Source organism: Manis javanica, chromosome 7, assembly GCF_040802235.1.
Source record: "Manis javanica isolate MJ-LG chromosome 7, MJ_LKY, whole genome shotgun sequence".
Taxonomy (NCBI): Eukaryota; Metazoa; Chordata; class Mammalia; order Pholidota; family Manidae; genus Manis; species Manis javanica.
The window spans coordinates 15,925,081-15,952,506 of record NC_133162.1 but is presented as its reverse complement, the minus strand read 5'-3'; the positions used below and the strand labels follow the sequence as shown (position 1 = coordinate 15,952,506).

At 40.6% G+C, this 27,426-nt stretch overlaps 1 protein-coding gene across 11 annotated transcripts in view; it reads right to left on the bottom strand.

The window, feature by feature from the left end:
- NRAP (nebulin related anchoring protein) overlaps nucleotides 1–26,924 on the bottom strand; it is a 67,381-nt gene extending 40,457 nt beyond the window's left edge. The window contains exons 1-18 of one of the 11 annotated variants that reach the window (XM_073240383.1): nucleotides 26,864–26,902; nucleotides 26,676–26,747; nucleotides 26,264–26,358; nucleotides 25,605–25,692; nucleotides 21,438–21,542; nucleotides 19,565–19,669; nucleotides 18,385–18,492; nucleotides 17,580–17,684; nucleotides 16,720–16,827; nucleotides 16,343–16,447; nucleotides 13,583–13,690; nucleotides 12,505–12,621; nucleotides 10,100–10,204; nucleotides 8,558–8,665; nucleotides 7,438–7,542; nucleotides 2,645–2,743; nucleotides 1,357–1,461; nucleotides 161–268 (exon numbers count right to left, since the gene is read on the bottom strand). In XM_073240383.1, coding sequence (XP_073096484.1) covers nucleotides 161–268; nucleotides 1,357–1,461; nucleotides 2,645–2,743; nucleotides 7,438–7,542; nucleotides 8,558–8,665; nucleotides 10,100–10,204; nucleotides 12,505–12,621; nucleotides 13,583–13,690; nucleotides 16,343–16,447; nucleotides 16,720–16,827; nucleotides 17,580–17,684; nucleotides 18,385–18,492; nucleotides 19,565–19,669; nucleotides 21,438–21,542; nucleotides 25,605–25,692; nucleotides 26,264–26,358; nucleotides 26,676–26,747 — 1,746 coding nt within the window. In that variant the 5' untranslated portion in view covers nucleotides 26,864–26,902. Of the gene's footprint in view, nucleotides 1–160; nucleotides 269–1,356; nucleotides 1,462–2,644; nucleotides 2,744–7,437; nucleotides 7,543–8,557; nucleotides 8,666–10,099; nucleotides 10,205–12,504; nucleotides 12,622–13,582; nucleotides 13,691–16,342; nucleotides 16,448–16,719; nucleotides 16,828–17,579; nucleotides 17,685–18,384; nucleotides 18,493–19,564; nucleotides 19,670–21,437; nucleotides 21,543–25,604; nucleotides 25,693–26,263; nucleotides 26,359–26,675 lie in introns of all 11 variants that reach the window. The other 10 variants (XM_073240390.1, XM_073240384.1, XM_073240385.1 and 7 more) reach the window with 10 other exon arrangements.
- Nucleotides 26,925–27,426: the final 502 nt, after the last annotated feature.

The window sequence follows — 27,426 nt, the reverse complement described above, 5'->3', positions numbered from 1 at the left end:
GGAAAAAACACCTCCCAGTCTTTCTTGAACCCAGAAAAAAGATTAAAGTATTCTGATGTTTTCAACATTTGCAGTCGTTTTTTTTTTTTTCTGTCAGAACCACTGAGATTTCATTAGAACCATTTCTTACGCATGTCTGAGATAATAAGAGAAAACCTACATTGCTTGCAAGCTCTCCGGACGCTTTGGCGGCCAGCAGAGGCATGGCATCCAGCTTCATCTCAAACCCTCTGCCCTTGGTCTTCTCCCAGCCTTCTTTGTACTTAACCTGACAAACAAAAACGCAAGTGAACTGGACTCACTCTCTATACTCCTGCCTAAGGTTGAGAAGACATTAAAATATAAAAAAACAGCAAAGTTGGTTTCTTCACCTGTTTACAGACCAGGATCTTGGCTATTATCATCAAATGGTAATAGCAATTATTAACCCAGTTAATTGATTCCTGAGCTGTTGGGCCATGCAAAGCAGTGGTAATGGGACAGGACAAAGAGAAAACCCACGTGCCTATCCTCACTCTGCTGATCAAGAGACCTTGGGCCAGTCGCTTCACTTTTTAGACCTCAGTCTGCCATCTGCAGAAAGAATATCCTATTTTCTGCCTCAGGGTTGCTGTGAGACTAAATTGGATATAGTATGTGAAATGATCCTAAGCTAGGAAAGTGCCACACAAGCGGAAGGTGTTAGCTGCTGGCCTGATGCCACCACCTACAGCTTAGTGTTCCTTCCCTAAGGGCCTCTACTCATCAGCTGCCAATTCTTCGCACTAGGCTGTGAGGCTCAGCCCCCTCATGCAGGGTCACTTGGATTAAAAATAGCAATGCTGACGTCTGACTCAGGGCAAGCCCTGCCACTAACTGTGTCCCTCCCACAAATACCTCCTGGAGGTTCTCGTAACTAAATAATTCCATACTTCAAGTGCTGACCCCAGTGTCCAGCATAAAATAGGCATTCAAAAAACATTAGTTCATTTTCTTCTTCTTCTGCCCCACAAATACATATAGAATGAGAAGCTTCATCATAGCCTACCTGCGACTCCAGAAAGAATCTGGTGACTAAGATTGATCTTAAAACTTAAATTTTCTCCACATAGCAAAGCATCAGTTGGCAGTCACTAGACTGATGATAAAGAGGATGATGACACGTGTGTGTCTGAACAAGTACCACCCACGTGCTCACATGACTTAAATCGCTACAATCTGTCCGTTGACCCACTCAAACCGTGAGGCAGCAAAATGAAACACTGTAACGTGATGAGGCCTCCCACGAACAGCACCGCTCCTGCTGTTGGACTGGTACCTTCATCTCCACATCTGCAGGAGTACCACCCCATGTTCTCACGCCTGTTGCTTGCTTACCTCACTAAATAGTTCAGCGTTGGATTTGGCCTTCACCAGCTGAGGCACATCTTGTGGCAATGTGTAATTCAACTTATTTTTCTCATAGTCGGCACGGTAATTCACCTGTTTGATTTAAAGTAAACCCAGGGAGTCAATGCAAGGTTTTTATATGGGCAGAAGGAGAATTTGGGGGGGAACACTCTCTTTTTCCCTTTTCTCTTAGACCCAGCACTGAGGAGTTTCTTGATACGGCATTTTACAAGGAAGCCTGTAATTTTATGAGTGTCTTAAATTAACAGACCAAACATGCCAAATGAACCGTAGAACAACTCAGAGGCACACTCAGATGAGTTTGTGACAGGTTTCTCCATGGTGATGTCCCCAGCCTCCTTGGAAACAATGGGAGGGTATGAAGCTTACTTTGTTTTAACTTGCTGTGGTGCTGAACATCTCGCGATATACGCAAGGTAGAGAAATTATCAAACACTTGTCCAAATTGAAAAGAATCACAAAAGAAGAGGCAGACATTATGTGACTCCCAATGGAAGAAAACAGAATTATCTGAGAAGCAATCTTGCCCCCAGATTAAATGGAACCTGATCAAGCTAATAGATGCAACTAGTATTTTATAGGACATTTGAAGGCCAGAGGACACATTAAGTCTACACTGGGATGCAATCAGCAAAGCTCAGACTGTGGGAAACGCTTCAGGATAAATAATTGAGTTTCTTCAACAAACAACTTGGAGGAAAAGAGGAATACTTTAAGACAAAAAGAGTCTTAAAGACATAACAACCAATCACAAAGTGTGGATCTTATTTAGATCCTAAGGAACTTAAAAAATTATAACCTTAAGAGACTATTGGAATATCAAATGCTAATTGGACACTGGGGGAATTAAGAATTATTGCTGTTTTTTTGGTGTAAAGTATTAATTTGGATAATTTTTTATCTTTTAAGAGATGCATACTAAAATATTTCTAGATTCAATTACGTAACACCTGGGATTTCCTTTAAAACAATATGGGAGGCGAGAAATGGATGGGCATATAGATGAAGCAAGACTGGCCATGAGTTGACAGTTGTTGAATCTGGGTGACGGGTGCATGGAGATTCATTATATATTCTATTTTTGAATGTATTTGATATTTTCCATAATAAAGAGTCTAAATCAAGGGGGTCACATCATGGTTGTGATAAGACATATATCAGAATTAATCAAAGTCATATCCTTGGGGAGCCAGATATCCAGAAGCCACAAAGCATGAGTCCCCAACATCCATCTGGGCAGGAGTAGGTCACTCACAAGACTCAGTTGCTGGGCATTGATTTTGGCTTGAACAATCTGAGGCGTGTTGCTCACAGAGCTGTACTTCAACTTGTCAATGCTTTGCCTGTAGTTGGCCTAGGTAAAAAGTGGCACAAAAAGATGTTGATTGCACTTTTCTCTAAGATTTGCTTAGCTCTCTCCCCCTAAACCCAACAGAGCTGTGAGTTTCAACTACTAGGAAACAAATAAAATATTCCAATTGGAGACCAACAGACACTCCAGCACACTGATGGTGAAACAGCACATTGAAAAGTGAGTGGCTTGAACAGGCAGTTCACAAAAGAGGTCAACTAAATGGCCAGTGAACACAGGAAAAGGGACTCACCTATATTATTAATCACAGAAATGCATGTAAAAACTATAAGAGACGCCACCCCACATTCGCCCAAAGAGTGAAAACGTAAATGGCAGACAATACCCAGTGGGGACAAGGGGGCAGAGCTGTGGAAACCCTCATGACTCTGCTGGGAGCAGCCTGGCAACCACTTTGGGAAATGGTGTGGCCCCCTGGTGGGAAATACACACCCCGATGTCCCCACTCTTCAGTCCCAGGGTGCATTCCCAGTGAAACTGCAGGCACAAGGTCACTTCACAGGAATTCACACTGTGTATATGCACTCAGTGTACTTCTCTATATATATGTTTTGCTTCACAAGAAAATAGTCTTTTTCTTTTAAGGAAAAGGAAAATGAAAGGATAGAAAGTCTATCTAAAGCCATATGCGTGTCTAGGTGGGAAATGATGGAGTATCAGTGGCTCTGTGAGGACAGTCTGAACGTACCTTTGCGCTTTACACCAGCCCCTGCCTGGCCCTAGCTTCCACCATGCCACAGCCCCTGAAAAAACTGCCCTAAGCTTGGCACTTTCAGAAAAGATGTGGGTTCAGAAGAGAAGGACGTGGAACCTCGAGGGCACCCTGGGGCATTGACCCCTGAGTCTCCCACAACTTCAAGATATTGGGGGCAAGTGAATTTTCTCTTTTGAAAGTACAATCTGCTCTTCAGAGAGTCAAGGATGATTAGCCATCTCCACATGAGAATATATTCATCCAGTCATCTTATTTTCCTCCAAACATGCCTAAGATCAGCTGCAGAATGAATGGGAACTCGAGCAGAGAGGTAAAGGAATATGTTTGAGACTTGTGGGTGGGTAATGAGGGCTGAGGGCTGAGGTGAGCTGAGGAAGAGCCCCAAAAGGGGAGCCAGGATGCAGAAGAGTGAAGGAAAAGAGGGTGAGGCTATGGAGGGCAAATAGCCTCCGCCACAGTTTAATGAAGGTTGGCCCTAAAGCCAGGTAAAGAAGGAACAGTTAAGTCATCCCCAATCCTGACCTTCTTCCGGTGTGCCCGCCTGGTCCTCTTTCATGCATCTGCTTGCTCAGCCATTCGTTCCTTCAACAGTTACAGAGGGTCTCTTCTGAACAGAGTGGGCAAACTCAGCACAGCCCTGTGCACGCAGAGATCTTAGCTGTGTGCTTGTGCCCAGGACCTCACACTGAGCCAGACCCTCTTGGCACCTGACCTGTCTGCATACATGCTCCAGGTAGGCCCGTTAGTTGGTGAGACACTGGCTTTGTTTAGTCATTAGATCACCATTGAACATCTACTCAGTCTTTATGCCTTTCTTATTCTTGTTCTTATTCATGCCTAGTCTTGTGTTTTACTTCCTGAAGGCCAGGACCCCACCCAGCATCTCACATGGTGTGGCAGCTTCTTTAGGCCTAGGTTCTGCCTGAGAACGTCATACCCCTTGCCGCATCCCCTGATCAATTGCAATCCCTGCTCAGACCTCCACCTGCTGCCTCTGGCCACACTCCTCTGGCAGCTGGCTCTGCCCTTCATGGGGGCCACACCTGCAGCCACTGCTGCACTTTCCTCCCATTTCCTGCCTGCCTAGACTAGCATCTGATGCCTCTGCCATTCCATCTGCCTGCTGCTACCTCCTACTGCTGCCTCCACAACTGACAGCCCACGTTGGGGATTCTTTGCAGCCCAAAGATCACAAAGTGTATGAGAGCCAAACAGACCTTTGGTGAAATAAGCCTAAGGGCCAACTGAATACCTCACCTCTTTCTTGTACTCACTCCATTATTACCTGTCCCAACATTGGCTAACAAAAATTATGGCTAAAAAATTGCACTTACCATGTGCCTAGGACTATTTCAAGTATTGTACACATATTAACATATTTAAGCCTCCCAACCACCCTGTAGGTAGACACTTATACTATTCTTACCTTACAGTGTGAACACTGGGGCCCAGAGACATGAAGTTACTTTTGCAAGGTCACCCAGATAACGTAAGAGCTAGGATTCTAATCCCAGCACTCTGTCTCCTAACATGGCCCTCAATCTATTATTATAAACCTGGTTCTCCAAAGCTAGTGTGCTTGGAACTATTATTTATAATTATACAGATGGACCAGGGGTTCCCCAGAGCCAGAGCTAAGATCAATTAAACAAGGAAATGTATTCCAGGTACAAACCAATGACTTGTGAGTTAACTCCTAGAACAGGACCTAGGGAGAGCTGTTCCTGACACTGGGCCACAACATAGAGATAAAGGACAGCATTGCTTTATGCTCTTGGTTAGTGAGTCAAGGAGAAAAGGTTTTGCCCATTCTGGGTTTTGGGTATGAGGTATGTAGGAAAACAAGGAAATGAGAAGTCATTTCAATGTCAACTATTACTGAGAATAGAGTACAGTTACTTCCTAATACATTAATTCAGAGGAAAAGTATCATCTCATAATAAAAAGTCTATTAGAATTCAGAATTATGCATGATCAAATGTCACAAAACCTGTATTTTTTAAATAGCATACTCCTTTCTGTTAATTCCACCTTAAGTATGTTGCAGAGCACAACAACTTTCCTCTACAGGACATAATTAATGGTCATCATGATTAATCACACCTTTGCAACATTGCAGATGCTTAGCTATTGCTTCTATCTACTTTCTGAAGGATCTCTTTACGAGAATAGAGTCTCATTTCAATGCTATTAGTGTTTATAAAATCCATCTAAAAGGAATGCTCTCTAATTAAGGACCTATGCTTATTTAATTTCATAGCTAAGTGACCACCTTTAAAGCTACCAAAACAGAAAGAGAGAAAATAAATGTTACTGTAATCGATTCCACAAGCTTCCTGAAGACTGAAGTCCCTCCATTAGGGATGGTAAACTCAGATTCACATGGGAGCCAAGAAGGTAAGGTAAAGGAGGCCAAGCAAATAGAGAGCAGCTGCCACTCAGTCCCAGCCAGTTGCTACCAGGCAGGAACTAGGGCTGCAGTTCCCAGAGTTTTCAATTTTTCAAAAAAAGTGAAAATATGAGTTACATGCAAACTTTCCCAATTCCTACATGTTGGTCCAATTATTTTTTAAACATGCTATGGCCAAGTGAATCACCTTTGCAGCCTGGCTCTGGCTCATGGGCTGCCAGCTTAGAACCCACCTCTGCTTCCAGTTAATTTATCTAATACAGTCTAGTTTAATTCTTCCATCAGAATTCCCCAGTTGAGCTGGATAATTCAGGTGCATGGTTTGATCCACAGCCTTATACAGACCAACATAAAGCAAGTCACGTTATAATGAAAGTGTACAAAGTTGTAGGAATCGTGTTTGGTTTGTGCTATTAGGCGTGATTTACAGAATTCTATTGCAAGAGCACACACTCAAATTTTAATGAGGTGCTCTTGATCCTTGAATCTCCCAAGTAATGCATGCAGCCCCCAAAAAAGGAAGTAGCTTTGGCAGTCAAGTTTAACCTTGGGTTTCACTAAAGTGAAATGAGTAAGTCAACCCAACCAAACTTCTCAGGAAAGGAGAAGCAAAATTTAGGCCTTTCATATTCCTTTACTTCTCATCCCTTGCTTTACTATACCTTTGAAAGCCCATTTCATTCATTAAATCATCCACCAGTGACTGTCCATCATCATTGTGTAAACTGCTTAGACACTGGAGATGAGCAAGAGAGAGAGATGTGAAGACTATCTGGCAAGAGCAAAACCCAAGTCAACTACTGGAGCTGCATCCATCCCAAAGGAATGTGAAGGAAAGTAGCATTCAATAAATGGGTATTCAATAAACATATGTTGAATAAATTACTGATTGGTTGGAGATAACCTTCGCTGACAAATAACCATGGTACCAACTCAATTTTAAAGCACTTTTCAAGATAGCAGATGACTTTTATCATCTTCCTTTTACTTTCTGTATTTTTTAAATTTCCTATAATACATAATAAAATTCTTATAACTAGAAAACAATAAACCTAATTAAGTATACATATTTCATTGGGAACAAGTCAAACTATAAATAAAATCAGTGCTGTAATAATTAAGGGTTACATGTACTTCCCCAAGTGCTTCTGAGAAAAAAAAAGTCGACGTTACCACTTCCTCTCAACTTACAACCATTTCATTGTACTTCCTTCAGCCCCTAAAAATACCACACTCCTAAATTTTACAATAAAAAAGTTCATCACTATTAAGGAACAGTTACTTTAAATGTGCCCAGCAGCCAGCAGTCTACCAAATTCCAAGAGGAGAAATTAAACTGTAGGTTATTTTCAAGGCAAAAACCAGAGGTGTCCCCACCTTACACTGAAAAATCAAAGCATTTCCAAACATGCACAAAAGGGCTTCCCCTTCTCAATCCCTTCCATCTCCTATGAACTATCCTGTTTCATTCCATCTTGCTGCCTGGGACCCATTCCACAGGAGGAAAGTGACAAGGAATGAAGCAGGAGGGGCCATTGCAAGAGGACTTACATCTTTCAAGGGAACCAGTTTCATTGTTGTTTGATAGGAAGGCGTGAGAGTGGCTGGGTAGTTGTAGTCAACAATATCGTGTTTATAATCGGCCTTGTAAGCGATCTGAAACACAAAGAAAAGAACAAAAAGAGAGAAATTGGCCCCCACTTTCTTCTGACCTTGTTTGAATGTCACAAGAGATATTTTAAAAGCATCCAGAAACAAAATTAATTCAGTTGCATCACCTCCAAGGAAAATTATGTTCACACTTTTGCCTTTAATTAATTTGAATTCTTCTTCTTAATTAATCCAACATTAGTTAACTTCCATCTGTGGCACGTTTATTTTACCTTTCTTACTAATTATGGAACTTCTTGCAGTTTTTGTTAAAAGGAAGCATTTGCACAGGGGCATACAATGAAAGAGCTTCTTGGCGAACCCCCAGAAAATAAATGAAAAGTCAAGAACCTTCAGAGTATTTAAAATTTTTTTCTAAAGGTCAAATTTCACATTCTTGAGCAGAGGCCAATTTACATTTGTATGTTTTAATAATGGAGTCAGTTTCTTTTAAGTTCCCTTTACCTCCAAGATTTACAACTTGGCATTTGCAAATCTGTAAACTTAATTGACAAAGCCAACAAGAGATTAATAGATGACACGTTACAGGGAAAACAGGGACCTGATCTATTTGTTGTCCCTCTTCCCTGACCAGTGCCTGGCCTCAGAAGGTCTTCAATGACCACTGTTTGAATAAATGGACTAGTCAACCTATCAACTCCAAATAAATCACAAATGTTTTGGACATTTGAGAAATTTCAAGTAAGAATTATGCTCATCCATTTCACTTTATCTCTCAGACACTGAAAGTTTTTCTCATACTGGATCAATTATAATAGATCTAAGTATTCTTGCAGCCAGAGAAAGCTGAGAGAAATAAAGTCAATTCAAAGGCTAAGGATTTTACTTAGCCTTGGTTATACTGGTTAACATTTATAAAATATTATGGGTCAGTCTTTACACAAAAAAATACTGATTTTTAAAAAGAAAGGTTGAAAAAGAATTGACTGAATTCTCATGCTCCACCTCACTCCACCCCACGGGTCCCCAGGACCTACAGGCCCTTTATAAAAGGACTCACATTGCTTGCCAGACTTCCAACCTTCATAGCATGGAGAGTCCGTCTGTCCATACCAACTCCTTCATAGTGGCCTCGCATGTGGTTCTGGTAGTTTTCTTTATATTTATTCTACATAGAAACAAAAAATTTTTTAAAAAGCATTCTCTTCCCAATTTGCTGAAGATAAACTACTCATCTTAATGCACTAAATTGGAAATATAAATAATGAAATAGAACCTACTTAAGTAGTCAATGTTTCACTGAATAAAATATGAACCTTTTCTTTTAAACACGTTAATTTTCAAGCACAAGAAGTTGGAGACAGGCGCACAAGCAAACATAGGATCTGATGAACACAAACAGCACAAAACAGACCTGATTTTTTTTTACATATTCTGCTGTAAGTAAATATACCAGATTTTTCCAAAACCAGGCAAAAACCAGAGTTTTACAGGCACTGTGTGCAAAACTCCATGCTGGGGGCTGGCAGAAATCAGTGCATGCTGCTACCTCCATTTCTAAATATATGAAGAATAAAATCTGAGCTTTGCCAAATTCTGTGATTTTTACATTACAGATGGGTTACTACTACAACCATATGAAATAATGATGCAATGTTCCAAATGCAGCTTATCAAATAAAGAAAAAATCAAAACATGAAGACAAGAAGTCAGAAATAGGAAAATCTGGATAGCTTCTAATGAAGCTACATTGAAACACCAACCTGGGAGGCCACTGAGTTTCCAAGGAGTCAGACTATTTAAAGAAAACTGTTACTATATAATAGACAGGATTCTACTTATCTCAGCTAATCTTCACATGCATTCTATGAGGAGGAATGAATTAGTATGATCTTCATTTTACAGATGGCCAAAGTGGCTCAGAGAGCTTAAACAATCTGCCAAAGGTCAGCCACTTGGCTCTGTCAGCTCCAAGGCTGGTCCTCTTAACCACTACATTTATGCACAATAAATTCTTCACTGAGCCTTATAAAGTCCCTCATGATTTTAAATTCTACTATTATGTGCAGCTAATCAGACATAAAAATCACATAATCTAGTATAGGTCCTGGATGCTCTCAAGGAACCATCCCCAGAACTTCTCTGAGAATTTCCAAATTTGCAAGTGCCACTCTAGCATACATCTGCTCATCTGTAAGATGGGGTAGTAACATCGGGTTCTTGGGCAACCGTGCAGGCTAAATGAGACTGTGCATTAACTAAGAAGCACAAAGTTGCATGGAGGGGGGATGCTGCATGCTCAGCTGGGCTCCCTCACCAGCTTTCACCCCCAGGAGCCAGACACTGCAATATACAAGGAACACAAGAGGCAAGTGCTACCCCGAAGACCCAAAGTCACATGTGTGGTGGGGGTTGTGACAGAATTTAACACTACATGGACCAGTCCTGGCAGGCAATTTTAATCATAGCTCTTAAGTATTTGTGCCTAAGAGGCCATGCTTCTCCAAGACACTTACATACATTCACACAGACTGTCTCTCAGTAGACCTAGAAAAGAAGCTCATAGAAAAGCACCCAAAATGCTTAGGCATTGAAAACTCACATCACTGGTGAATTTTGAGATCTTGCTCACGTTCCTGAACTGAGGCGTTTCACAGTAGTTGATACTGTGACCTTTACTACTTTCCAGATCCTTTTTATACTCCACCTTGGAAACCAAAACACCAGACACACAAGAGAACCAAAGCCAATGTCACTCTAAGAAATGCCACAGGACTTCACTGGGATATTTTTAGAAAACTTTCAAACCCAAGATTTAAAACTACCAGGCAGTGTGTATTACTGTGAGTTAACAGTACATGTTTTCTCTTCACATAATAAATAAGTTGATAATCAGTTGTGGTTCCGAAAGTTAAAAAGATACAGTCCCTTTCAAGAGTAAATACTGTCAGATTTCATACAGCTCAAACGATGGCAAAACTGGTTTTAGAAATCAGGATGGTGTTCACTCCTGGGGGAGAGTGTCTGGAGATTGCGGGGGGGTAGCTGGACTTGTGGTCATGTTCTGCTTCTTAGCTTGGGTGCTGGTTACGCAGATATGCCTACTTACAGAAATCCTTATTGCACGCTTGTGAGGTGTGCATCTCTCTGTATACATGCTTCAATAAAATTTAACCACAAAAGTTACAAAGGAGTATAGTCAATGAAACCACTCAGAGATACAGAGAGTATCTTCTAATTTTAATGGGCCGGCTTGTTGAGCTCCCCTGGGTAACTAAATGTAAGATGTGAGGGTATAGTCATTAAATAGATGCCAAGTGTCCCAAGTAATTGGAGAAGGTGGCTAAAGGCTGATTACTATTAATAGAGGTGAGGCTCTCTCCAGTTTCTCTTACTGGATAAACATAAGGGCAAAAAGAAATTGAAGGTTCCCTTGTCACTGCTTACAAAAGGAAATACAATTTGTTATCACATCTTACAAAACATATGGTGGGAATATGCCTTTTAAAGTATGCAAAATCATATGGTGCTCACAATATGACAGAAAGTGTAAAAAGTATACAAAACTGTACATACAGTTGAATTCTAAGTAAATATATGTTTTTATATTCATATATATATTTTTTATATTCACATATATTTTGTATATTCATATATATCACATTAAAAAAAGCTAGAGTGTTAGCAGTACTATTAGAGGTCTGGTAGCCTGAACATCCCTAAAAGTCTCCCTAAACCAGACCAGGACCCCTACTTTTCCAGGCCTATGGCAAACTGAGGGCCTAAAGATTACAAAGGTCCCGTCTAGACATACTGTTCTATGAGGCAAGAGCAAGGTTCAGCAAACTTCTTCTATAAATGACCAGAGAGTGAATATTTGAGGATTTGTGGGTCACATAGTCTCTACCTCACCTGCTGGTCTCTGCCCTGGTAGCATGAAAGTAGCCATAGATTATATGTAAACAGACTTGACATTGTTGTGTTCCAATAAAACTTTATTTACAGAAACAGGCTGTGGGCCGGATTTGGTACTCAGGTCATAGTTTGCTGACCTCTGGCCTAGAGCATCAGAATCATCTGAATATGTCTTTAAAATGCAGATTCCAAGGCCTCAGTACCCACCTCCTCCTTCAAAGTATGTGAGGCTGCTGATGAGATCAGGAAAATGTCACTCCTGGTGACTCTGAGCAGCCCAAAATTAGGGAACCTCAAGTTAAGTAACAGTTTTGGATAAAGGATAAATCTTTAGAGGTCAGAGAAAAAAAAATATTTGCAGCTATTTTGCATATTTGTGTCTGAGTTGCAGACAGCTTGTTATGTGAATACTTTTTATTTGATTTATTTATAAAGAATTAATGCCTTTGAATCTCCTGTTTGCAAGAGGTTGCCAACTCAAATGCCTTTAGGGTCCAGATAGGAACCACAAACGAGAGAAGCTTCTGTGAAAACATGCTAGTGCATGAAAAGGACTTGAGGAGCTAGGCCATTTCCTTGCCAAAAATGACTAACGATTCTAAAATCTTACCAACTGGGTAGGCCAGACAGACACACCCTCTGGCTGTCAGTTCAGAATCTGAGGTAAGGGGGATTCATTGGGTCCACACAGCTTCTCAGAAACCCGACTACAGTAACAGGACAAGGGCACACTCTGATGCTTGAAGCACTTCCTGACCTTTGACTTCTGCTCTCTAAGAATGAAGTACTGTTAGGAAGGTTGGCTCAGGCAGTGTGCTGGCAACCAAAATCTATGGCCTGGAAGTTTTGAATATCTATGGCCTGTGAGAATCCAGGAAGAAACTTCTGAACCATCAGAGAAATTGAATTTGTTTGATTCTAGGCTGTTTCATGAATTACTTTGTACTGCATATTCATTCCTCGGGAGCTGGCAACCCACAGTGTAGTTCTGTGGCACCCCCTGAAACTTTTCGTTCTGGGGCTGCCCCATCCACTGTCTCCAGGAGATAAAGGAGGTGTCAGCACATGGGTGCACCTGTCCCCCATACGCACCTCACTCACAAGCTTGTTCACGCTCTGAGCCCGCTTAAGAACCAAGTTGTCTTGGGCTGGGAGGGAGTGATAATGCGCGGGGCCTTTCATCTTGTGGAAGTCCTGCCTGTATTTTATCTGAAAGAAACACACAAAGGGGGTCCACAGTTGTTGTTTGCATGCCCCGTGAGAGAAATTACTCCAAAATCACTCCATATTTAATGTCACCATTTACTTAATAGGACTTTATGAAGGAAAAAAATCCTATGACATTTTTCTCCATGAAATCCACACACCACTCGGTCCCTTCTGTATTAAAATTTTTCTGGCCCTTTTCACATTTCTTTTAGTTTATACTCTACTTCTGCATGAAGAAAGGTCTCAAAACAATCATAGCAAAAGGTATAATCCCAAACCCAGTCTGCCCTTGGTTGTCACATCATTTCCCATGCAGGCTGCTAATGATAGGGTGAAGGAAGCAATGTGTCTTTCACTTCCGCGCTTAGGGCAGAAGTGCTATTTTCTGGGAAAATGGCTACAATAGCTGCACAGTAACAGAGTACAGGAAAAGGGCAAAGGGGCTGCAAACTGACTTCTCAGCTTCTGATTGTAGCCCAAGTTCAAGCTGTCGTGTTAGTGTGCATGTTACTTTACCAAGTTTAATTATAGCCTATCTTTCCAAGATTGCCAGCTGGCCAACATTCTGCAAATAAAAATAATTTTATCCACTTGGTTGCACCCAGTTTGACAATCATATGACTTATTTTAATCAGCTGTTTCTTCTAAAGTGCTTGATTTCTAGACGGATTGTTTTGTAAAGACTCGCCTAACCCCGGTTTCTCTGGCTGGGTCAGCATTCGCACTTGCTTCCACTCACCTAAAGCAAATTATGCCACGTCAGTCTCCTCTGAAGCAGATAAATGCGGCCCAACAGCCCAAGAAAAAGAAGTAGACGTCATAAATTTGGACAGAAACTGAAGGCTAACATTCTACTTTGGCTCGGCTCTAATAAATTTATCAGTGTGCAGATCTCAGTAGGCACAGTCCCATTTTTGCTCTGCCTCTGTGGCTCTGAGGGTCATCTTTATGCAGTACTTACATCACTAGCGAGTTCGTTGGCTTTCTTGGCATTCAGATAAGCTGGGGTGATCATGGCAGGAAAGCTGCCCTTTCCTCTGTGTTCATCATAGTCCTCCAAGTAACCCTGCTGGGCCAATCAAAAATGTCAATCAGCAATGCTCACCTCCCTGAATGCATGGGGGATTTGCAATGATCTTGCCTGGAGCTGGTTCCCATATTAGCCTGTCCATATTGGTGCCAAGCACACAGTCGGCACTAAATAAATGGTAACTATTATCGTTATCATCACCATCGTTTCCACCAGAAGAATCAAGACATTCTCTGCGTCTCCGAGGCCCATGTTACAGAGAACTCATTTCTTAGCTGACACCAGGGAAGTCCCTCTGTCTTCCAAAAATCTCAAACACTCGCTTTCTCAGGCCCACTGGCAAATCTATGCATTGAGACCCATTGACATCCCAAATATGAGCTCCCCTGGGGATGGATGTAGTTTGCCAAGAAGGAAAGTATTATATAACTATTTGAATTTTTGTAATTTGTGGGAAAATATTTCGAATTGCCAGAAGAGGATCTGAAATGAGACTAAATGTATATTTCAGACAAAGTTTTGTAATCCGAGTCTTGAATTCTTCCTTCTTCCTCCCCACACCCGCCACCCACCCTCACACGGGAAAACCTTCTCTCTCACAGAACTGTCATCATGTACCGAGTATACTGTACGTTTTCCCTGGCACTCAGATGGCTTCAAGGCCCCATCAGACGCTCCCTTCTCTCTGCAGAGCTCCTCCCTCGCTCCCAGACCTGCCCCAGGCAGAAATCAGCTGCTTCCTTATCTGTGTTCCCACAAATCTGGAACAGCCCTCCTGTCCTGTATGCTCTCCTCTGGCTTATGACCCCGTCTCCCTCCAGCCCCCTCCAGGGCAAGGGTCTGTCCTGTGCCAGCACCAGGCTTGGAGTCTGGCACACACACTTAGATGAGACATGGTCAGAATGTCCAGGATTCCTTTTTATCCAATAAAGACAACTGTTTAGCCTGAGTGCTTGGCTCCCTTATGTTTTGGGCCAAAGCTAAAAAAAAACAATTGGAGGCTTTCAAATTCTTTGTTAATCCCCTTGTATCCATTCTGCTCCATGGTTTGGGGCGAGTTTGTAGCTTTATTTAACTTCTCTGCTTATATGGAGCTATGTTATGTTTGCAAACATTTTTGGGAGACAGTCCATTTTTGGGAGACAGACATTTTTGGGAGACTGGTTACAAATAATAAACTGATCACATGATTTAGTCCATGAACCTAAAAGAATAGTTACTCATTAAAAAGAAGAATGAATTATTTGGCAGTTTAGGCACTACAGATATTTATAGTTTATATGACTGCTTGCTTCTCTCACTCCCTCCTACCCATGCCTGGAGAGTCCTGCTAAATCACAGTGAAATGCCACACAAGACTGATCCCTTTGACAGCTGCTAGTGGTGCTATCAAACTATACCCACTTTGATTCTTGCATTTGTTATTATTAGGATTGGAAACTTTAGCCAGAATGTCCTAATAATCAAGAAGTAAGTATGACACCCCGAAGTTTCATTTCACCAATGTGTGTAGACATGTCTAGATACACACGTGAAACTATATGTGTGGGTGATAAGTATTGGCAGACAGTCCTATCAAATTTAGAACAAGTATTTTTTGCCGGATATAGAAACCAAATATTTTCTAAATATTCTAAAACTTATTTTTTTAAAGTTGTCCTGAGCCTTCTAAACATTTTAAAAACTTGAAACCAATAAAAAAACAAAATTTCATTGAGCTTAAAGCACTGCAACCATTTAATTAACCTATTGTAGAATTTAATAAAATAGGCTTTTATATTCAAAATTTGACATTTTTGCTTGGACATTTGCTGAGGGGTCACAGCCTATCTTTACACACATCCTAAGTCTCATATGCATGTGTCCCCATATAGGCAACTTGTTTTTATGAAGGAGAAAAATAAGTTCTTTGTTTCCTTTTACAAATCATGCATATTGAGTAAGTCGTGTGTTGTTGAATCTACCCACTGACAAAAAATTCAAACAATTGTCCAATTTAAAAAATCAACTAAACCCATTGAATGTACTCTTCCACTACACATACTAGGCCTCCCAATACTGTTTAGTTAAAACTGTGAAAAACTAATGTTCCCTTTCTCTCCTACAGCCCTTAGTTAGTACCAGAAAATACAAAGGGATGTGCACATAAACATTATCCTGCAATTGTCACCTCGACCTTTATTTGAGAAGCGGTACTGGGAAAAAGGTTTGCATTCTCTGGCAAATGCTTTCTCTAGCAATCTCGTTCAGATATATATTTTCTAGGAAAATGAGTCCTCAGTAAAGTGCTCAACATTTTTATGACATGCATTTTGATCCCCTTCATGCTTATCAGTGATAAGCTAAAAGTAGCTAGTTTCAGTCCTTGGGACCATTCTTCAACGAATAGGTGAGAACAGTTTGTACTTGGCAAACCCACCATAGTGATGTAGGTCTTTTATTTTAAAAAGGCAAATAAAAAGTCCTTGGAATCTGTTTTCCTAAGTGGGTCAAGTTGCACCCTGTGTAACTGTTTGTCTATTACTTTCTGGCTTGGTAAATCCTCCTTTCACAAATAAAGCAAAGATAAACCACAGCCCAAGCCCTGATTAGATGGTCACAGGTTGTGTCACAGGCTAGTGAGTTAGCAATCTGAGAGCCAGTCATGGGAAAGGGCATCATTTTATCCCAGGGAATCATTTTATCACATACCTGGCCATACGGGTCCCCACATTCCTTTGGCAATGTGCCCACAGCTCCAGCAGCTGGGCCAGCCATTCCCTTCATTTCTCTTTGATATTGTTGATGGTACCTCACCTATTTGAAGGGAAAAGACAAGGCTGGTGAATTTAGCCTCCTATGCACAGAGGCCAGAAGTGTAAAATGAAATGTCTTTTGCTGCTTAGGTCCAGGCAGTGTGTCTTAGACACGAAAGTGCCCTATCATTTTCCTGGTAAAAGTGACAACTACGAAGGAAGGCCACCTCCTGGATCCATGGTGCATGCAAAAGCAGACAGGATTTGGACTTGCCAGGCCCAGGTACCTTCCTGTCTCCTCCCCTAACATGACAACTTGCCGCGGACACTTACATCACTTGCCAGCTCATTGGCTCTTTTGGCTATCTGGTAGGCAGGGGTGATCATAGCAGGAAAACTGCCTTTCCCTCTCTGCTGTTCATAGTCCTCTGTGTATCTCACCTGGAAAATGAAAAAAAAAATGTGAATCACATGCTACAATTCCACTGTCTACCAGGCAATCTGAGTGAAGCCCTATAAGGGCCGCTATACCATCCTGGACATCCCCTGAGGCAGCTCTTACATCAGTGTAACGGGAGATTAGCTTGATGGACCATGGGCATCGAATTTGCCTTTTTATTTTCAACACCCAGCACAGTGCCCGGCATATGGAGACACTCAATGCAGAGTTCAACACATACTCGTGAAGCACCTGGTGTGGGCCAGGTGGTGAGGCTGAGCAGAGGAGGACTGACTGCCCTTGAGGAGAAGCCATGCAAGTTTGAGAGACATAGAGGCCTCTCAGCTCAAGGCAAATGGGAGCCACTTATTAAGCAGCACCTGGATTTGTGCTTAAACTTCCCACGCAGAACAATATACTAAGTTCTTGGTCTTATTCTGCCATGCAGCAACTGGGCTAAGAAAAGGCAAGTGGTAGAAATTCTTTAGAAGTTATGTTCTATAATTTGTAATGACAAGAGAGAATTTTTTTAGATTAATCAGATACATGGGGTTTATTACCATCTAAAGTTTTCTCTCTAAAGAAGAGTTTTCACAGGGTCTGTGCCAGCTGACCCATCTCAGTAGAAAGTTCTTCTTGGCATCTATGCAGGACTGAGATTCTGCCTACATGCTCCCTCCCTCCACTGCCAAGCAAGGAAAGAATGGGGTGTTATAAATACAGTCACTGAGCCTCAGCCTCCATCATTTCTTACATCACTCTGAAGCTGTCCCCCCGCCTTGGCCCGCAGCAGCTCAGGTGTATCTGCCACTGTGGAGAACCTGGAGATGCGCTCATCATGCCCTCTCTTGTATTCCACCTGGTGAGGAGACAGCACAGAGTCAAGTCCATACCCATCACCTTTGTGAGGACCTCGCCTTGCAACTGTCCTGAAGCTACACCACTGGGCTGCGCTCAACACAAACTTGTCCTTAAGGCTCACGTTCTGGGCTCCCCTGCAGAAAGCATCAACGCTAATGGGTTACATCCAAGAGTGCCAGACACAGCTAAACATTAGCAAATACCAACTCACTTCATCTCTGTAACAATCACACGAGGCAGGACTGCTATTTTGCCCATTGTATAAATGAGCTCCTGAGGAACTGCGAGGTTGAGTAATCTGCTCATGGTCACATCGCTAGTCAGTGACAGAGCCAGGATTCAAATCCCAGCATTCTGGCTCCAAAATCTGAGCTGCTAACTGACAGACTATGCTACTCTTCAGGAGCATCTGCCATCCACTTAATAAAAATCTGTGTCCTTGATGCTAAAGCAACCTCAAGAAATTGTATGGTCCAGCCATTGGTCCATTGTCTTCTCTCCATTTGATAGATGTGGCCCAATCAAGGCACAGGGGATAATTGATGCAGAAAAGATAAGAACATAGTTTTCTCTGTAATGCCACATGAATGGTACCCACTGCCCAAAAGCACTGTCTTACGGATTTTGTCTGAATCCCAGAGGTTCCTTAATGACAAAAGTTAGCATAATCTGTGGTGCATAAGCACTAAGACACTCACTTGGCTGGCCAGCTGGTTGGCTTTCTTAGCCCTTTGATAAGCAGGTGTGATCATGGCTGGAAAGCTCCCTTTACCCCTCTGTTGCTCATAGTCTTCTGTGTAGTCCTGCTGGTCAGAACCAAGTCAGCATGAGAACCAATATGGTATCAGATGAAAACTAATAAAACTGCAGTAGCAAATGTCATCAGAACCACTGCAACTAGGTTTCTAAGGTACTTGGAAAATATTTCAATCTGGAATGAATCTGAAAATGTTATTCAACTGGTGATTTGAATAATATCTTCAACACTAAAGAAATCGTATTTCCAGGTCCAAGGGATTCCCCTTCAATGCTTATAGCAAATTATGTGAAATCAGAATCCAAGGGACCCAAAGGGAGAATAACCCCTTTGACTCAAAGACTTGCATAATAATGCAGCAATTAATCTGCAGGAGACTTTTCTGTGACTAGTCCACCACAGATAGTTAGTTCTACAGCATTGGGAGTGTAATGTCTGTTCATCTTTTCCTGCTTATTTTGCATCTCTGATGAATAGTTTTCCTATGAAATGTAGTATCTTAGCATTTATGTTTGTTTTGTTTTCTTTCCATTTGCTAAAATAAAAGTTACACAATATTTTCCAAATTTGTTTCTTCAAAGGGCAGGTGCCCTGGGTGTGTGGAGAGAACTAGAGGGTACTGTGTGCAAATCATTTAAAGATTTCCACAGTCTGGGCTAAAACTGCCTTTTCTACTGAGTTGGTCTCTCTTATAGTGCTGGAGTCAGGAAGCTAAAATGGACTAGCAGTTCTAGGTCCTTCTGGAAGCTCTAGAGAAGGCTCTGTTCTTTGCCTTTTCTAGCTCTAGAGGCCACCTGCATTCCTTGGTTTACAGCTCCAAATGGCTGGGACCCCTGCTCCTGTTGCCATATCACCTTTTCTCTGACTCTGACTCTTCTGACTCCCTCCTTACAAAGACTCTTGTGATTACAGTGTGCCCGCCCCAACAATCGAGGATAATCTTCCCATCTCAGGATCCTTGACTAAATCACACCTACAAGTTCCTTTTGGTAACATATACACAGGTTCCAGGGATAAGGACACGGCAACTTTTTGGGAGAGGGACCAGTATTCTGTCTACCACAATCTTAAAATAAAGAAACATTCAAACTCATTGCTGAAGCAATTTCTAGGGCCCTTACCTCACCAAGAGACTTTCGGGTCTCAACCATCCTTACGATTTCTGGGTCTGGTAGAGCCCCTGGGCACCAAGCATTCCCTTCACCATAACCAGACCAGTAGGCTCTCTATAAATGAAACACACAAATGCAAATAACACACACACCACACATTTGTTTGGTAAGATCCCCCCACCTACACTAGCCTCCCAGAAAGCCTATGTATACAGTCAATGCAACATAGAAACATTCTAAATACTTTAAATTCTTATTGGCATATTATGGTAGGTGTCAGCTAACCAGAACGTTCGTTTTTTTCAAACTAGAAAATAACCTAACATGCTAAATAATTGAACTTTTTGATATTCACTTATATCCTAGAAGAGCTTCAAATGTAACTTAATACTTCTTTGCTCTTTATTGCACCAACACTGGGCAGTGGGGAGTTGCTGTGGCCAGGCAATGTGAGATTAATTAGTATTATTAGACAACATGCAAACACCTACTACCTATTATGTGGCTAATACTGTGTTAGGCAATGAATGCTGGGAAATAAAAAGGAAGACAAAGTTCCTCTTTTAAGACATTTATGGCCTATCTAGGGAGATAAAACTCCCATATGAAATAATGAGTGATTAGAAAAGGTTTGTGTGCTCTAATACTGCATTGATGAGAAATAGGAGAGTTCTTAGAAAGCAATCTGTAGACAGTGGGCCTCATTCTGGACAGGAAGATGTTCATTGCAACTTCATAATTTTTTAAAAAATGGAAATAACTCTGCCCATCAACAGGAAAGCATGATCCATCCATTCTTGATAACTGCACCCACCTACAACAGCTCACAAGGATGCTGACATAAAAAGAGCTCCAAGATATTTGTTGAGTGAAAAATACAAGTTGCGAAACAATGCATGTTATCTCATGGAAAAAAATTATACATTTCACTAGAAATATACAAATATAATTTTCAATGAAAAACAATAGCTGGTATTTATTATGCCTACCATGGTTCAAAGATCTTTATACTTTTATATACTCTTTTAATCTTCACAATAGTTCTGTGAATCAGGAACTATTAGAGTTCACTTTACAGGTGAGAAAGCCAAAGAAAAGAATGGTTAAATGGACCTCATCAAAGGTCCCTCAGTAAGTGCCAATAGTCATATCCAAATGTTAAGTACTAAAAAATAAATAAATTACATAGATATGGATTTGTTAATGAGCAGAGCAAGTCTGAAAGGATGCCCATAAGATTGATAGCAATGGGTGCCTCTATAGAGGAACTGGAAATGGAGATGGTACACAAGGGGTCCACCCTTTAAACTGCTTGGACTTTTTCGTAAGAAAATTTAAGTATTATGTGTACAATTAAAAATTAATAGCTGAGCAATTTTAACATGATGAGGCTGTCAATAGAGTGGCCATAAATTCTTAGGTAGTGTTAAGAGCAAGGGACGTCCTAGAAGCTGTTTGTAACCAATGACAGGCTGCAGAGAGGCAAATGCAGAAGAGAAAAAGCCTCCTTGGGGGCCCTCCCAAAGGTCCACGCAGGAGACGAAGTGGGTCAGAGCTGGGGGAGTGAAATGGAGAGAAAGGGTGGGGCTGAGTGAAGGGTCAGAAGAAGAAAGGGCACCTTGGTTTCCACCTGGATGGCTGTTCCCAGAGACAGAAACAAAGCGATTGGAAGGAAGAAGCCAGTGAATTTGGACTGGAGCAGATGGGTTAAGGTGAGGCTAGGGGAACATTGATGGAGGTCTTCTGTAGACCCTGGAATTGCACACTGGGTAACAGAAAGCCTAATTGCTCTCCTGTAGAAGTAATCATGACAATACGTACCACTTGTATAGCGTATTTTTCTTTTCTCTTTTTCCAAGCTCATTCATGACCATTCTCTCACCTCATTCCCCAGGGGTTGCCCATTCAGTACAGCTGCCCCATCCTTGGATTTCATATCCCAGTGAAAAACAGATTTAAACCGCTCGCCATCGTCTTGGTCACCAGTCTGCACAATGAAGATGTTGTCAGTAATGTTTCCAGCAGAGAACAGAAAGAAAAAAAGTAATATATAGTGAAATTGGAGGGGAGGTGGTTCCTAAGTCTCAACTGCAAAGAATCCTAACTGCATGACAACACACACAGTGCTGTCATCTCACTGTGGCCTCATCTGTTCCACCAGCCAGGTGGCATGCACAGGGCACCTGCTGTGTGCAAAGCTCTAGTTAGCAGTGCAATTAAAAAGACTTAAAGTCTCTGTGAGCTTATCACACAACACCAAGTATTCAGGTTAGAGTAACCTCAGAAACAGCAGGTATTAGAGTAGAGGTGCTCTCCTATGATTTATAATTTTACCTTTAACATCTTGATCTATAATTCACCTTGAGTTAATTTTGGTGCATAATGTGAAGTAGGTGTCAAGGTTCATTATTTCCATGTAAGTATCAAATCACTCCAGTACTATTTATTGAAAGATCATTCTTGCCACACTGAAGTGCAGTGTACCATCAAGATTCAAATGACCAAATATGTACACCTCTATTTCTGGACCTTGTATCATATTCCACTGCTCTATTTGTCTATTTGTATGCCAATGCTATGCTGAGTTAATTATTACTATTCTTGTAGTAAGTCTTGAAATCTTGTAATCTAACTCCTTCAATTTTGTTCTTCAAGATTTCTTGGTTGTTCTTCAACGTATTTCTTATGTTCAAATTAGTTTTAGAATCAGGTGGTCAATTTCCATGAAAAACACCAGGATTTTAACAGAGGTTGAATTGAATGCATAGATCAATTTTGGGAAAACTGACATCTCAACAATATCTTCATAACCTTGGAATAAGCAAAGCTTTCTTAAAAAGAACATAAAAAGGACTAACCATAAAAGAAAAAAATCAGAAAGTCTTAGGTCCAAACCCACATATCATAATTTATGAGATCTAAGGTAGGGCCCAGAAATATGCAATTTTAACAAGCTGGAGCTCAAATCATTAATTTTACAAATGAAGAAAGAAACTCAGAGAAAAGAAGTGAACTTACTAAAATCATTCAGTGGATTATCCGAGCCAGGTTCAGAATCAGGAATTCTTGTTCCCTATCAGGGGTACCTTTTGTCACTGGCTTTCTAGGCTTGCTACTGCTTAATGCAGCTCCCATATGTACATTTTTTAATACATAAATCGAGAAATCTGTACATGCTTTTTCCCCTGGATTCTGAGAAACTACCATGAACATTATATAGACTTAAGGCAGGGTTTCTTGTTGGCTCAGCCCTACTGACACGGGGGGGCCTTCCATCCTTCATTGTGGGGGACTGTCTTTGCATGGCAGGGCACTTAGCAGCGTGGCTGGTCTCCATCCACCAACAGTACCCCTCCTCACTCGTTATTATTATAACAATGAAAAAATTCCCTATACACCACAGAATGTCCCCTAGGGGGTAAAACTGCCCTCCCTGAGAGCCACTGACTTCTGGAATCAGAATCACATCTCCTGAGACCTTTCGTGAGATTCATGATTTTTTTGAGGAAGCAGGAAAAAGAAAAAAAGCCAGAAATGTTACCAGTGGGGTAAGGAAGCATTCAGGGCTAAAGTTCATTCTCTGAAGAGAAGAGAACCTAGAGGCTTTGCTCTCCTAAAAATTCCATTCACACCTACCAAACAGGAAATTTTGTCCTTGTAAATATTTATTTATTTTTAAAAGGATAACATTTAGGAAACAGAAAAATGTCAGCCTGCTTCAAATGCCAACTCACAATCTTTACTTTTCTCCTTCACTGCCATCACCGAAGCAGCCCTTTCTTTCCTCTTTATTTTAGCACACGCACAATGAATTTGTTTTTTATTCAACTAGCAAAGTCTCTCAGAGATGCAGGGGATTAAGAAAGTAATCCATCACACTCCCTAGGCCACTTATAAGATCTGGGTCTAGAAGGAACACAGTTGTCCATCTGAATTTTTCTCTGGTGGGAAAATAGGAGGAAGTGATCTCACCAGTCAATTGTTTGGTACACACACATACACGACACCCATATATGTGTGTGTACACATACCATAATCACACATATACACACAGAGACATATGCATGCACATATTCATACATATGCATGCCACACATGCATACACAGACATTTCTACATAGATGTATACACACATGCATGTACACACAAATATGCATACACACCTCATATACATGTAGGTATACATGTGCACACATATTCACATGCACATATACACAAACATACACTCCCCATATGCACATATTTATAGTTATACACATACACACATAGTCACATAGATGTAAGTAAATATACACACACAGGCCTTCTGGGAAATTCACTTCAGCATCTGTGGTTTGAAACAGAGCCACCAGTAACCTCACTGCAGGTTGGGCCTGTCACATGCAGTTAAAAGAAAGTGAATCCACCACCAGTTCAAAGAAAGGCAATATTATGTGACCTGTTGCATGATTGTAAGGTAAGGACATGCCAGCTGAGCTAGCATCTGGCAGGATAGATATTATAGATCTTTTCATAGAAAGTATAATGTATCACAAACAGCACTCTGATATGTAACTCTTGTGTTTAATCTGTCAAACTCTGGCTATATAACTGCAGAAGCATCTGAACATTTGCAAACATAAACAAGTCCTTTTTTCCTTCTGGAGAGTTTGCCACCCTCCAGGTACATGGAAATAGGCCAATGGAGCAGTTCCAGATATGGGTTCTAAAGCCAGATGCTAGCTGGGTAAAACTGTGCAAGTTATTTAACCTCTCTGAGCCTCAGCCTTCCCAGCTGCAATATGACAGTATTAGAGAGGATTCTTGTAAAGAGTAAATGAGATCATATAGTGTCTAGCAGAGTATTTGGCACTCTATTTATGTAAGAGCTAAAGCCAGTATTTATTGTAATTTCATGTAGCTGCCCTTAGACACCAAGAGATGAAGAGAGAATCCTAGAAGAATTAGCCTTCTCAGTAATCTAGGATTGCTTTATTGCTTTAAATTCTTAAGGCTTGTGATTTCTTAGAAATCAATGATATATGAGCAACTCCCTGTGCCTCAAGCTCCTCACCAGTATAATGGGATAATAATAGTACCTAGTTTATTGGCTTGCAGTGTGTATTAAATGAATTCAAGCAATTGGACAGTAAATGTTATATAAGCGTGTTAAAAATAAACCTCAAAATGAGTGCAAACACTTAGTGAATAAAGCTAGTTGACAGTAGGTGCAGAGAGCCCCATGATAAGGATAAACTCAATCTGACACACGTTTTCGAGGAGGACCGTGGCTTGGGCAGGCAGGAGAGTCAGTATGAGGTGAGGTGACATTAGGAAGGCAGATCACAGACAGCCTTTCGCCTCATGTGTAATTTTCTAATTTTAGAAAGCTTCTAGCTCCCTCCCACAGAATAACTTCTTGTGGGGCATGGGGAAGAGAGGCTAAATGATTCACCATTTTAATAAATGCAAGTGTCCAATGAATAGCTTGTTATCTGATAAAACTCCACTGTTGATTTTTCAAGAGGCTGGTTTATCAACGTGGCCTCCTTGTCTACCCAAACATCACTTCAGAATCAAAATATTTTTGACCTACCCCTACCCCAAGTGGAAAGAGAGGCTGCAAATAATCTTAAACACTACTGAATTCAGAGCTATTTAAGTGTGGAAGTAGAGGTTTTTAATTTTCTATATGAAAATTATTATGAGAGAAAGAAAGGAAAGCCCTTATAATATTTTCCAACTATATAAACTTTGTTTCATGTATTAAGTACCTAGTGTATACAGGACCTATTGTATAAACTGTCTTCTATTTGTCCAGAGGTGGCAGACACAGAGAGATTACACTGGATATAAGGACCTTAGATATCCAAGCTAGATTATCCTGGGTATTGACCCCTCTATTGTGGTAGGAAAAATAGTATTTTTTATGAAAATGCACTTTGCACTTGTATATGTAGAAAAAATGGTCAAGTTCACATCTAGTCACAGAGCTTAAAAACCTAATAGGTATATGAACTAAGAAATTTTCATTAAAGGCTGTTTGGAAATTCAAAATTAAGTAACTTACCCCATGGATGGCTTCTGGTTGCTTCCTCATATTTAGATTTAATGGAGTGTGATAGACACTTGTGAAACTGTTGTTCTTGGGGTTATGACTACAAAAATAGATATAAACCAAAAATTAGAAATATACTTTATCCAAGATGATTGAGTGACTATTTTTAAAGGTACAGTCATTTTTTAAATCATTAAGTATAAAATAATAATTATGTTCATGTTTTCTAGGCAGTAAGTCTTAAAGAATAAAAAAGTAAATCAAATAAATTCAATATATATTCCTTAAAGACAAAATTTAACTGGAAGTAATCACTTGAAACTTTCTAAAAAATAGAAAAGTATTCTGAAATTATTTTTTAAAAAAACATTTTAAAGCTCCATGTGCATATCCATGGCCATTACACTATTCTGCACAATATTTAATAATTTTATGTGAGGTTATAGTGAACAAATTTATTTCTTATTTATCAGAAATTAAAAATTTTTCAACTTTCTGCCATTGCATAAAATCTCTCCTTAGAGCTCTTCAGTGGTTGTATGTAAGTGAAGACTTTTGAGAAGAGATTTATTGGACTTAACTCTGAAGTGTATGATTTGAACCTCTGTTGGCTACTTGTTAAAAAATAAAGTATACTCAAAGGGTGGTGGGGAAGGGCACCAAACACTTACGCATGACAGTATGGCTTTTTCTGGTGACTCACAAAGTTATTAACCGATAGCATCATCTTGCAAACTTCACAGTGAAAACATGCCTTATGCCATATCTAAAAATCATATAGAAAAGATTTAGCAAAATTACCTTTTTTTTCAGACCCAGGATTCTTACATATTTCAGGTTAAAAAAATTGAGCTTTGGGCATAAAATGGTGATAAACACACACACACAAACACACAGCTACAATATGTGAAATAAAGTTTTTTTTGAAGATGACATAGAAGACATAGAGAAAAGGGTAGAACTGAAGAAAGGTGGGAAACATGTCATTTTTTTGATGGTTCAAAAAACCCACATATCCATATGTGAGGAGATAAATTTCCCTTGTTTGTTATTATTCCTAAAGGTCAAGAAATATGCACTGACCTGATCCAGGCAGCTGATCTTTTCAGCAGGATAAACTCCATATCCACACCTAGAGCAAGCCTGCACGTTCATCTTGATGTCCCAAAAGAGAAGACAAAAATAAGCAACAGGCAAGAAATCTAAGGAGAAGCCCCAGGCTGGTTGTCCAAGTCTTCAAAATCCTGACCACTGTTAATTCCTGTGGGCACCTTGATCGTTCAGAATCCAACTTCCACTTTCCTTTGCTGACCTTCTAGTTTGAAGTCAGCAGCTGGATGGCTTTTAAAGCTGCCACTTACTCAAAGGGCTATTTTGGCGACTTGCTCAGTACGCATGCGTCTGGACAGTAAGGTGGAGGTATTTCTAGCTGACATGTTTCTGTAAATAGAAAAGTGAACTCACAACAGCATCATGTTTATGTGGATGATCAAACGCTTGTGTATGATCAGGCAGCATGTAGCAGTTTAACACTAGCTGTGATCATAACCCAAGAAAAGAATCCCAAGGACTACTCCACGCCTTCATCCAGCAATCAAATTAGAAAAGCTTGCTCTCTGAGGCCTATGACTAAAGCAGAAAGGCCAGCTCCCAAAAATATAGGAAATAAAACAGGCTTGAATCATTCCACAGGAAGGGTAGATACCATATTTGAACTTCAGCTTTATCTGTGAAAAACTGTTTGCAACAGTGAGACTGAAAACTGATAAAGATGTAAATTTGCATTTAGCTCCTATTAGAAGGCAAAAATAAGAAGGAATGAGAACTCCCAGGA